The following is an 11,921-nucleotide window of genomic DNA, read 5'->3' on the forward strand; positions in this document are numbered from 1 at the left end:
AAAGAGTTGGAGAATTTTTTCTGTAAAAATACCTTTTAACAATTTGTTTATATTTGAAGGTATTCATATTCATATTTGGTTTGTGTTCGTTTAATTTTTCAATATTATGTTCGTGTTGTTTATTTATTTTGAAGGTGTTCGTGTTCGTTCATTCAACGTTCGCGAACATGTTCGTGAATATTTCGTTTAGAGTTAGTTTAAACGTTCGTGAACATATTCGTTTGTTGATTATGGTGATTGCAAACATGTTCATTCCATTGGTGGTTGATCATGGTTGATAATGGAATGAACGATTATCTTAGACCCGAGATTGAAATTGGTGGTTGATGATGGTGATTGCAGATAAGATGGAATCAGATCTTGGTAAACTCTTCATTGGTGGGATATCTTGGGACACCCATGAGTAACGTCTCAAGGAGTATTTTGGGAAATATGGAGAAGTGGTGGAGGCGATTATCATGAGAGACCGATTTACTGGTCGTGCTCGTGGTTTCGGTTTCATTGTCTTTGTTGATTCTGATTTTGCCGAAAATGTAATTACCGATAAGCATATGATCGATGGTCTCATGGTAAGAGCTTTGTTGATTATGATAAACCTTTGACATTACAGATTCAATTGGGATTTTGCATGTTTCCCCTCTTCGAATATACTACTAGAATATCTGTACCGAATATAATTTGCTCGAGTGAATTTGTAACCAATGGTTAGACTGGGATAGAGCACGTGGTGCAATTGTTTGATCAATTTTCAGGTTGAGGCAAAGAAGGTTGTTCCTAGGGATGATCAGAACATTTTAAACCGGAACATGAGTGGCATCACTGGCTTTCCTGTTCCTGGACGCATGAAGAAGATTTTTGTCGGAGGTTTAGCCTCATCGGTCACCAAGAGTGACTTTAAGAACTACTTTGATCAGTTCGGTACAATTACGGACGCCGTGGTGATGTATGACATAGTACACAAAGGCCGAGAGGATTTGGTTTCATCACTTATGATTCAGAGGAAGCAGTGGATACAGTTCTGCATAAAACATTTCATGAACTTAAAGGGAAATTGGTGGAGGTCAAGAGGGCAGTTCCTAAAAAACTATCTCCTGGCCTCACCTGGAACCCTGATTGGATTTAATGATGGTTTGAGTAGGGCTGCCAACTTCCTCAATAGTTTTGCTCAGGGATACAATCTTAGCCCACTTGCGGACTTTGGTGTTAGGATGGATGGTAGGTTTAATCCTCTTCCTACTGGTCGAAGCGGATTTCCTCCATTTAGTACCACTGGATACGGATTAGGTATGGATATGGATTCAGGAATGAGCCCAGGCTATGTTGGGAATTCCAACTTTGGCAACAGTCTAGGATATGGGCGGATAATTAGCCCCTATTATGGTGGGATTTCGAACAGGTATAATACTCCTATTAGATATGGTGTTGGAAGCGGAAGTAACGATTCTAATTCAAGATCCACTGCTCGGGATATCTGGGGGAATGGAGGCCTTAGCAATGCCACAAATGCTTCCAACCCTGGTGCTTCTTGGGGATTGGAAGGGGGAGTTTTGGTCCTTTAGGGAGTAGTGGGGGTAATTGGAGTGCTGCTGCTTCTGTGCAAAGTGGAGGCAATGATTCTGGCTATACTAGTGGGACTGCCAGTTATAGGAGTACTGATGACAACTATGGTATAGGAGGTGGAAGATACAGAAGAAACAGTGGCACTGTTGCAGCTCCGACATCATCTTTTGCTGAACCAATGGATAATTTTAAGGGGTCTTATGGGGATCTTTACCATAGCGGTTCAGTTTATGGTGATTCAACTTGGCAGTCCACAGCTCCGGACTTGGATGGTCCAAGCTCATTCAGTACGGGATTGGCAACGCATCCTCCAATGTTACTGCAAGATCCTCTGAGGATTATGTTGGAAGTTACAGTGTTGCAAGCAGACAGTCCAATAGGGGTAATATTCTCTTTAAGCAGTCCTGAAATTCAATTATCTGAATATTATGTTTAACGTCATAATACCGACCGTTATATTTATGCAGATATGTCGAGGCTGGAGAGGTCGTCTCTTTGTTTCTTTTCCAGGAATTGCTGCCTAGACAATCTTTTTTTCAGGTATAAGAAGTTATGATATAGGGTGAATAAATTTGCAAAAACAGGCCATGGATTTGCGAATTCGATACAACTGCCATTTAAAATGTCAGCAGCTTGCAAGGAAATTGATCTCAATGAGGGTTATTGATTTGAAATATACACATTCAGAGTGAGCAGTTACAAGGGATTTTCCTTGAGGTTCGAGATTCAATTCGTTTTTATTCTCTTCTATTGTAATAGTGAAAATTTAGGCTCGTTTTCTTGGCATTCGAGTGAGATGTACAATCAGATTGCGGGATATATATACTCCTGAAGATCGAGTTCCAGCTAATGTACCGGGCATCTTCAGCGGTACATCAAACCATAGGGTATTAATTTTTCCCATTTTCTCGTAAAATTTGTAATGCCCTGGAAGAGTTGCTGGTTCTTTGTCATGTTATCTGGGATTGTTTTTCTCTCAGATTGTAAGGAGTTTCTGTTCAGTTTACTAGTGTGAAACATTCGGTTTCAATGGGTTCCTCGAGCATTCGAAACCGAAAGCCTTAACCTACACAGCATTTCCTTCTAACTTTCTCAACCTGTTTCGGGTTGTTATCTAGAAATTAACCGAAAACTCCATGAACATAAATATTTCTGCAGATTGCCTTGAATACCTCCCCTCCCCCCCCCCCTCCCATTCTTATAATACTAGGACCAGCCAAAAGTACCTTGTCCTCCCTTAGGAACTTGGAGTTTCACTGTGTTGAATGGGAATTGCAACAAGTGCAAAACCTTGGGGAGTTGTTGGATAGTAATTTGAACATCAAGCAACTCGTGTTCCGAACAGATTCGAGGAAGATTGTTTATCGGAGTTTTCCGATGCTTTGAAGAGAAATGGAGCAATAAAAGAGGTTATGTTTTCTGAATCACTTATTGGGACTATTGGTGCTACGTTACTTGCTTTTGCTCTAAAGGTGAATGATAGCTTGGAAGAGTTACAGATATGGGAAGACTCGATTGGATCGAAAGGTGCTGAGGAGCTTTCGAAGATGATTGAAGCTAACTCGATGCTGAAGCTTTTGACGATTTTCGACTCGAGCTCGGTCACAGAGACACCCCTTATATCCGCTGTTTTAGCAAGGAATAGAGCCATGGAAGTCCATGTAGGGAGTGGAGAGAGTGGAGACAAGTTTCATGGTGGTTGAGTTTGTACCTCAAAACAGCACTATTAGGATTTACAAGATCGATGTTTCGGGTGCCTGCAGGGTGCATGTTCTCTCGGTATGAATTCGACTATTACATCGCTTGACATGACCGGAGTGCGCCTAAAATCACGGTGGGAAAAGGAATTCAATGGGTTTTGGAGCAGAACCAAACCCTGAAAGAAGTAAACTTGTCGAAAACCGGCCTTAAAAAGAAGAGAATTGTGTATGTAGCAGCTGGACTATTCAAGAACAGGAATTTTGAACGCATGCATTTGGATGGAAACCGATTCAATGGTATAGGCGTCGAGCATCTATTGTGCCCGTTGAGTAGGTTCTCTGCTTTGCAATGCCAAGCCAACATTACACTAAGGTCGGTGACACTCGGAGGCAGTAGAACAAAGATGGGGAGATCTGGTTTTGCAGCCATTCTGCAGATGTTAACCACCAATGAAACTTTGACTCGGCTAGCGATCGTCGACGATCAGAGCATGAGACCGGATGATTTTTTCCGAATATTCAAGAGCTTAGAGAAGAACGCCAGTTTGAGGTGCTTGTCTTTGCAAGGCTGCAAAGGTGTTAGAGGGGAAAGGGTGTTGCAGGCAATAATGGAGGCGCTACAAATAAATCCTTGGATCGAAGATATCGATCTTGCTAGAACGCCTCTGCATGATACAGGAAAAGTAGATGCGATTTATCAATGGGGCACAATGGGAAGACTGAAACTGAACCCGAAAATGATCTGCTAAAGGATATGCCACTTACCGAGCCCAAGAGCTGCAGATTATTCTTTTGTGGCCAAGAGTATGCTGGTAAGTTTTAACATCACTCAACATTTCTTCTTTAAGAACTTGTTAATGCCGAGCTCGAAGATAATCATTTCCATTGCTCTTTGCAGGTAAGGCCACACTTTGCAATTCGATATCACAGAATTTCTCTTCTTCCAAGCTTCCCTACATTGAGAAAGTGAAAACCCTTGTAAATCCAGTTGAACAAGCTGTTAGAAGAGTTGAAGATAAAGACTTTCAAAGATGAGGACACAAAGATATCGATATGGAATCTTGCCGGTCAGCATGAGTTCTACTCTCTTCATGATCTCATGTTTCCTGGGCATTGGAGTGCGTCGTTTTTCCTCATCATATTGAGTTTATTCAGGAAACCAAGCAACCGAGAACCGAAGACTCCGATGGAGATTGAAGAGGACCTTCAATATTGGCTCAGGTTCATCGTTTCCAATTCGAAAAGGGCGGTCCAGCAGTTCATGCTACCGAATATTGCAGTAGTTCTCACTCACTATGACAAGGTCAATCAAACATCTCAGAACTTGCAGACCACATTGACTTTGATACAAAAATTGAGAGACAAGTTCAATGGCTATGTTGATTTCTATCCAATGGTGTTTACTGTCATGCAAGATCATCAGCATCGGTCAGTAAACTCACCCATCACATTCGAAAAACAAGCAAAACTGTTCTCCAGAGAGTTCCTCGGGTTTATCAGCTTTGCAATGATCTTATACAAATTTTATCAGACTGGAGATCAGAGAACTATAACAAGCCAGCTATGAAGTGGAAAGAGTTTGCTGAGCAGTGCCAAGTTAAAGTTCCACCACTGAGGATTCGATCTCGACATGATAATAAGGAGAAAATCGAAATGCGGAGGAGGGCCGTTGCTACTTGTCTCCATCATATCGGCGAGGTGATATATTTTGATGAATTAGGCTTCCTAATATTGGATTGTGAATGGTTTTGTGGTGAAGTGCTGAGTCAACTGATAAAATTAGAGGTTAGAAAGCAAAGCTCGGCCAGGAACGGATTCATCAGCCGGAAAGAATTGGAGAATATTTTAAGAGGAAGTTTGCATAGTCAGATTCCAGGAATGGGTTCAAAGGTGTTTGAGAACTTAGAGGCCAATGACCTTATCAAAATGATTTTGAAACTTGAACTATGCTATGAACAAGACCGGTCTGATCCCGATTCTCTGCTATTGATTCCCTCGATTCTCAAAGAAGGCCGAGGTAAACCACAGAAATGGCAATTAGGTGGTGCTGATTGCTTTTATGCAGGGAGACATCTTCAGTGTGATGATTCAAGCCGTATGTTCCTTACACCAGGCTTCTTTCCCCGCTTACAGGCAAGAATTTTTCTTATCTTTAACAAAATTAGTTCACCATGAGAACATTTTAGCAAGGTAAGTTTTTTTAATGATCATGCCTATTCTTAATTTCTCACTCGGTTCGGTATTTGCAAATACACGTGCACCTTCATAATCAAATCATGGCATTGAAGAACCAGCATGGAGCTACTTATAGCCTTGAGAAATACCTCATTGCTATAAACATCAACGGCATCCATATCCGAGTAGAGCTCGGAGGACAATTGGGTTACTACATTGACATCCTGGCGTGCTCCACCAAGAACCTCACCGAAACACTGGCTTATCAACCGGCTCATAGTTCCTGCAATTCAAAGCCTCTGCCATGGTGTAACGTTGATCGAAAACATCTTGAGGCCAGAATGTGTGCAAAACCTGGTTCCTCCTAGGTACAGGAAATCCCAATTTGTACCCCTTCAAAAACATAAACAAGCACTACTCTCGGTCCCAGCTGAAAGCATGTATGTTTATCAGCACACTTGGATTTGGTGTCCGATTCGGGCAAAGTAGTTCTTAGAGCTGGGTTTGATTTAGCTAGAGACCACTATCGGATTATGATTTCCAGGAAGTTTTGCACTGTAGATATCATGATCTGTACAACCTTGCCTTGGAACTGCAAGTTCCACCAAAAAACAATCCCACATGAAGAAGAGAACCCTATATCCAATGCTGTTGAGACTGACAAAGTTGATCCTTCTTTTGGTGGAATAGCCAAAGGAGTGGAAACGGTATTGCAGAGACTAAAGATCATTGAACAAGAAATAAGAGATTTGAAACAGGAGATTCAGGGAATGAGATATTATGAGCAGACTCCTAATCGAGCTCCATCGCAAAGTAAACTACCTTGTGAACTTCAATGTTCAAGTCGAAGGGCGGAAAGTACCCAACATGTTATATTTCATGCAAACCTAAAACTACTCAAGGAGATTGGTAACCACCGTTATCTCCGGAATGACTGCTCTTCAGCTGCACATGTTATGTGAGTACAGGAAAGAAATGAATGTTGTTGAAGATCAGGTTGGTTGCGGAGTAATGCACGTCGATAACACTGCAGTAAAATGCGTAGTTCCATACATGACCAAGTTCATGAAACTGGTTACATTTGCTCTCAAAATCGGAGCGCATTTAGAAGCCTGTATGGGAAACCTTATACCGGATTTGAGCAGGGAAGTTGCCCATCTCGCCGACTCTTCAATCATGTATGGAGCAGCAGGAGCAGTCGCTGCAGGAGCCGCTGGAACTGCAGCAATGGGACGAGTAAACGGAATCCGAAACCGAAACAAGACCGGAGACATTCAACAAGACCTAAGATCAGCCTAACAATGGGTGATGGACTTTCTGAGGGACGGGAGGTGCTCAACCGGAAAGGATATCACAGATAAATTCGGGTTATGGAGAGTGAGATACAGGGGCAACGGACATATTGCATGGATCTGCAGAAGGCACACGACCATCAGAGAAAATGAAATCATTGAAGTACCTATTTAGTTTCCGTTAATGAACATGCAATAAAATGATCAGTTATTGATCTATCTGGTAATGGAAAAACTTGTTAGCAGCATTGAATGTCAAATATATTAGCCAATTGCCTTTTTATGATGGAAATGCGAAGTAAATAATAACATTAAGTCCGATGATATCTTATTATTTCAAATCACCATGTGAAAGTGGGACCAATTATCACAGAATATGATTACATGCAGAAATTACACTGGTTAACATGGAATGTGATTTTCAGCAATTATTTTCATATTTGAAAATCAGCAATATTATAAAATGAAAAGGTTCATATTATATATATATTAACAGAAGTTGAAATTTAACAAAGCTAAATAAACAGTACAAAGTCGAGATTACCACATTACATGATACATTATTACACTTCACCATTAGTAGTACTTAGTCTCCAGTCTCCACCCTAGAACTCTAAAGTCACCTGTGTGTCTTCCCTTGAGCAGAGGAAAAGGAAGTTTAGAAAAAAGCCCTACTTCCGTAGAACACCCGAGAGCCGGTGTTCTTCGATGCCTGAATTTTCTGATCAGGGGTACTTGAAGTCTTGGATTTGGTCGGTCCGTTATCAATGTCCAGAGGCAGTTTCATCTTAGCCAATGACTCGGTGAATTGCTGCATGCTCTTCATGTACATGTCCACTATGTCTTGTTGCACCAACTTCTGCTCGGCCTCGATGTTAATGGAAACAACTGGTTTCACGGTGCAATCGCTTTGTGCCACGGAGGAATGACTGTCGGAATCTCCAACATCCACAGTTTTCTCTTTAGCGGCTGACATTTGTTCTTGAGTGGAAGTTTTCGAAGCAGCCGGACCTTCTGCGGACTCGGAGCTGGCAGCGCCTGATGGAGACGAAACCCCGTTAGTAGACACGCTACTTGGAGGAGAATCAAGCTTGGGAGCTTCGATGGAATCGATGGAAGCATTTGAGAAGCTCTCCACTACATGAACACCAATGTTTGAACAAATCTGATTCTCAACATCAGCAGTGATGAAACTTTCCGAACTTTCAGAATCCAAATTAGAACATGCGATACCAAAATACTCAGAAACCATCATCTGGTTCTCGTTCACGATTTTCGGATCCGGAAACTCGATCTTTTCCAACTCGCACTCACTCGTTTCCGAATCCTTCACAGTTTCATGAGCAGCCACATCTCTAGGCATTGCAGGGATAGCCATTACATCTGGAGATAAACCAGCATATGCAAGAGACAATTGGACAAAACCGGCTGGGGAATGGAACAGATCGGTTGAAGAAAGCGAGAATTCTTTCTCCAACTTCCCATTCTTGAGTACTACTTCGGAAAGTGGCACCAAAGCAAACCCCAGCAACTGATCTTCAAGATAATTCTTCACTCTACTCATCATGAATATCTCGATTTTGAGAGACGAATCAACTGTTCGAACATTGAGGCGTAGATTGTCATTGAACACCGGATTCCTCCCGCCTCCATTGATGATCTTGGTGGAAACCGTGCTTTGGGGATCAGAGGTGAGACAAAGCTTTGCGTACACATCCTGCTTGTGGTAAATGCAGATGTTCTGGATGTCTCTTGCCTGATGGACATAAACGTCGAGAACACCGATGGTATTCTCTTCCTTTCGGTTAACCTCGAACCCATTCGACAATAAAACGCCAGTGTTGGTACTGAAAAATTCCGGTTTCTGATTCTCAGGCTCAACTAAAACAGAGTTCTTGAATGGTGAGACAACTGACTGTGGGGAATCCATGATAGCACCAAGAAACTGAACCTGGCAAAGCAAAAGAAAGCAACTTTTTGCATATCAAGTCATCCAAAAAAAAATAAGTAGAAATCAGAACAATTCCATGAACAGAGAGCTGGAACTCCAAAAATCCCCAAGTTTTCAAGCCCTAGTACATGAGAATTTGAAGTTAAAAAGGCAAGTAATGAACACCAAGCCAGAAGCTTAAATCTTTAAACAAAGCTGAAATATTCATGGTTTTGCAAAACTTACTAAAAAGAAATTAACTTTCACACAGGCAGCTGAAACTAAAACCTAACACATCCTACAATTAAGAAACAAAAACTTGCCAAAATCCAGTAGCCAAAGACAAAAATGTGATTTTTTTATTAAGCTAGCAACTTAAAACGACCAACAACATGAAAAAAAAACTCAAATAAAAGCTGAAAGATAATCCCTCTTTAGACCTTACGTTTAACTCAAAAGAACTTCAATATGAACCAAGAAACCAACAAGGCTTCAACCCTAAAAGCTGAGGTCTTCAGCTGAATTTAACTTCCAAAACCAGAGAATTCCCTTAATAACCCAGAAACAAAGAATTTCCTGAAAAGTTGAGAATCTTAATGAGCTTGTTTCAATTTCAAAACACCTGAGACTTTACACTTAATATTAACAGTTTAAGCCCGGATTCCAATAAAGCAACCAACTTTTTTTCTTCAGAAAACCCCGGAATCAAGGAAGAGAAAAAAAACAAAAAATTAAAAAATTAGAAGAAAATCCCAATGAAAATTTGCTCTTTAGGATTAACTTAAACAATTCAAAGCAAATAAAAACAAGAAAACTATAAATTATATTCACCTTCGGCTCTGGCTTTATTACTCCAAAGTCAAGAAAAAAAACCTGATAATTTTCCTTGGAATATGTAGCTCTACACAAGATCTCGATCCGGGTTTTAAATCATATTCCGAAAACGTGATATCGTCAAAATAATAGTTTCGTCGCCGTCCGAGTTATCTGTTAACCCCTAATAACGTCCGTGAGAGTTACAATTACGGTAATCCGAAATGACTGAAAATACAACTGCGGCTGCGATTTAAAACTGATTTGGACACAATCCAATTCCAACTAAGATAGACGTTTTCTTACTTTTTCTGTTCTTTTTTTTTTTTTTGCTAAGAATTAGTTTTCTTTGTCCAACAACAAATGAAGTGGTTGTAATAAAAAAACATGAGCAAAGAAAAAAAAACAGATGATTCTTCGGGGCGTCAAACTTGTCGGAAAAGAGAGTTGAATGTTTTGGGTTTTTTATTCGTAAATTATTGACATGAAATTCCTTACACCCACGGTTAATAATAAGAAAACCAATGGAAAATGTATTGCTACAGTATTTCATGTTTTACTGTCTATTAGCTCTCAACTTCAACTGTGATCTGTCAGAAAAGTCACTTTGAATATTTGTGTTTTTTTTCATATTTTGATTATGCAATAATTACGATATCAAATTCCTTCTTTTAAAAAATTTTCCTTTAATTAAGTCATATTATCATTACTATTATTGTATCCTCTAGACCAACTTATGAGTTACAACTAAATCAGTGTGACCACGTCGATCACATAAATGGTTTACGAACAAAATATATTTAATAGATTCTTTTAAAAGTATTTACCAAATACGAATTTCAGAAGTAAATTCATGCCACATTTAAAAAAGTTAAAAAAAATAAATTCTAAACTCATACTGTATACAATCGAGACTTCACCTCCGATAGTCAAACTGGTCATATAATTGGATAATTTGAAAAGGGAAAAACAAAAATAGAATAAGCTACAAGGCTCAGCGTGTCTTCTACAGTAAACAGAAATATCATTAAATATATAACAACACAAATAATGTGTAAATAGTAACATCAGGATTTAACTATTAGAATGCAACATCTATAATACACAACCATACCTCTCGTCGCGAATGAACAGGATAGGGACGTTCCATCCGAAGAGGATCCCAGTCAAAAGAAGAAATCAGAATGGGAATTTAACCCTCATAAAAGGATCCGAAACAGAAATAGAATGGGGATATAATCCTATGTAGAATCAGGACAGTGATATAATCCCATGTAGAATCAGGAGGGGGAATAAATCTCATGCATAATCAGGACAGAGAAAAAATCTCATGCAGAATCAGGACGAGACTAAGCCTATACAGAATCAGGGATGTAATAATATGCAGATCATGAGTGATGCAACATTATTCAAAAATCAGAAATGCCACAGATAATTGTAATCAAATTATTGCAAATGCTTTCAAAAGGTAATACATAACACAATAGCATAATATATCGAGAATATCGAGAAGGTCTAGAGAACATAACTATAAGAGATAATCCATATCGTCTAGGCCTTACGATTTCCACGAATAGTAGTACTAGATCGCGTATATCAAATCAAACGAGCGAAGTCGAGCTGAGCTGAATAGAGGTGATACAGACTTATTGGAGAACGATGGGGAGACATACAAGCATTGAGTTCAGTTCGTGGAAGGGAGCGAAAAAATTAAGCTTTCTTGAAAACCCAAAACTAAACCCTCTCACCCGACACTGATGACAATGGCAAGCGATAACTAGAGGGTACCAGACGAACGACAACAATGAGGTGAAGATGAAGATGCCGACGATGAGACACATAGAGAACAGACGGTGACAGAAACGTTAACAAAACATAAAAACAATAAGGGGAGAGATAGGGAAAACATGTCTTTTATTTAGGGGAAAAAAAGAAAATTGAGATGGTAAAGATATTTGTAATACCCAAAACTTGGGTAATTTATACAATTGGTCCCAGAACTTCTAAAAATTCACAATTAAACATAAAAACTTAAAAGCTTTCCAATTTAGCCCCAACTTTGTGGTATTACAAATCTCCTCCCCTTAAGAAAATTTCATCCTCGAAATTTCACCTGACAGAAACTGATGAGGGAGTTGCTCTTCCATAGACTGTTGAATCTCCCAAGTGGCCTCCGTAAGGCTACGATTAATCCATAGAACCTTAACTATCGAAATACATCGGTCTCTCAGAACCCGAACCTCACAAGTAAGAATATGAATAGGCTCCTCCTCAAACACAAGTCAAGTCTCAGATAAGTACCCTCAACAGAAATAATATAAGACATATCTGAGCGATAATGCCTTAACGTAAAAACGTGAAAGAAATCACGAATACACTCAGGTTCATACGTTATATAACACCCATTTCCCGTATACGTTTCCATATACAAGTCACATGTCACATAACTTT

At 39.7% G+C, this 11,921-nt stretch overlaps 1 protein-coding gene and 2 pseudogenes across 3 annotated transcripts; 2 read left to right on the forward strand and 1 right to left on the reverse strand.

The window, feature by feature from the left end:
• The first annotated feature begins 326 nt into the window (after window positions 1-326).
• Window positions 327-1,979, forward strand: LOC120126378 (annotated as a pseudogene).
• Window positions 1,980-2,409: 430 nt separating this feature from the next.
• Window positions 2,410-6,996, forward strand: LOC120126498 (annotated as a pseudogene).
• Window positions 6,997-7,183: 187 nt separating this feature from the next.
• Window positions 7,184-9,759, reverse strand: LOC120126353. Of its 3 annotated transcripts, XM_039144568.1 has the most exons (3): window positions 9,144-9,386; window positions 8,971-8,975; window positions 7,184-8,700 (listed from the first exon to the last, which is right to left on the reverse strand). In XM_039144568.1, exon 3 carries the CDS (start codon window positions 8,655-8,657, stop codon window positions 7,386-7,388), a length of 1,272 nt encoding a protein of 423 aa, XP_039000499.1. In that variant the 5' UTR covers window positions 8,658-8,700; window positions 8,971-8,975; window positions 9,144-9,386; the 3' UTR covers window positions 7,184-7,385. The 3 variants fall into 3 exon arrangements, with proteins under 3 accessions (XP_039000499.1, XP_039000498.1, XP_039000500.1); XM_039144567.1 differs by lacking the exons at window positions 8,971-8,975; window positions 9,144-9,386 and adding an exon at window positions 9,489-9,759 and having other exon boundaries at window positions 7,184-8,678; XM_039144569.1 differs by lacking the exon at window positions 8,971-8,975 and having other exon boundaries at window positions 7,184-8,678; window positions 9,103-9,386.
• Window positions 9,760-11,921: the final 2,162 nt, after the last annotated feature.

The sequence above is a fragment of the Hibiscus syriacus genome, unplaced genomic scaffold, assembly GCF_006381635.1.
Source record: "Hibiscus syriacus cultivar Baekdansim isolate YM2019G1 unplaced genomic scaffold, ASM638163v2 tig00110458_pilon, whole genome shotgun sequence".
Lineage (NCBI taxonomy): Eukaryota > Viridiplantae > Streptophyta > Magnoliopsida > Malvales > Malvaceae > Hibiscus > Hibiscus syriacus.

Bases quoted from the DNA above. Each gene is read 5' to 3' on its own strand.
- LOC120126353 (XM_039144567.1), bottom strand. From the start codon at position 8,657: ATGGATTCCCCACAGTCAGTTGTCTCACCATTCAAGAACTCTGTTTTA.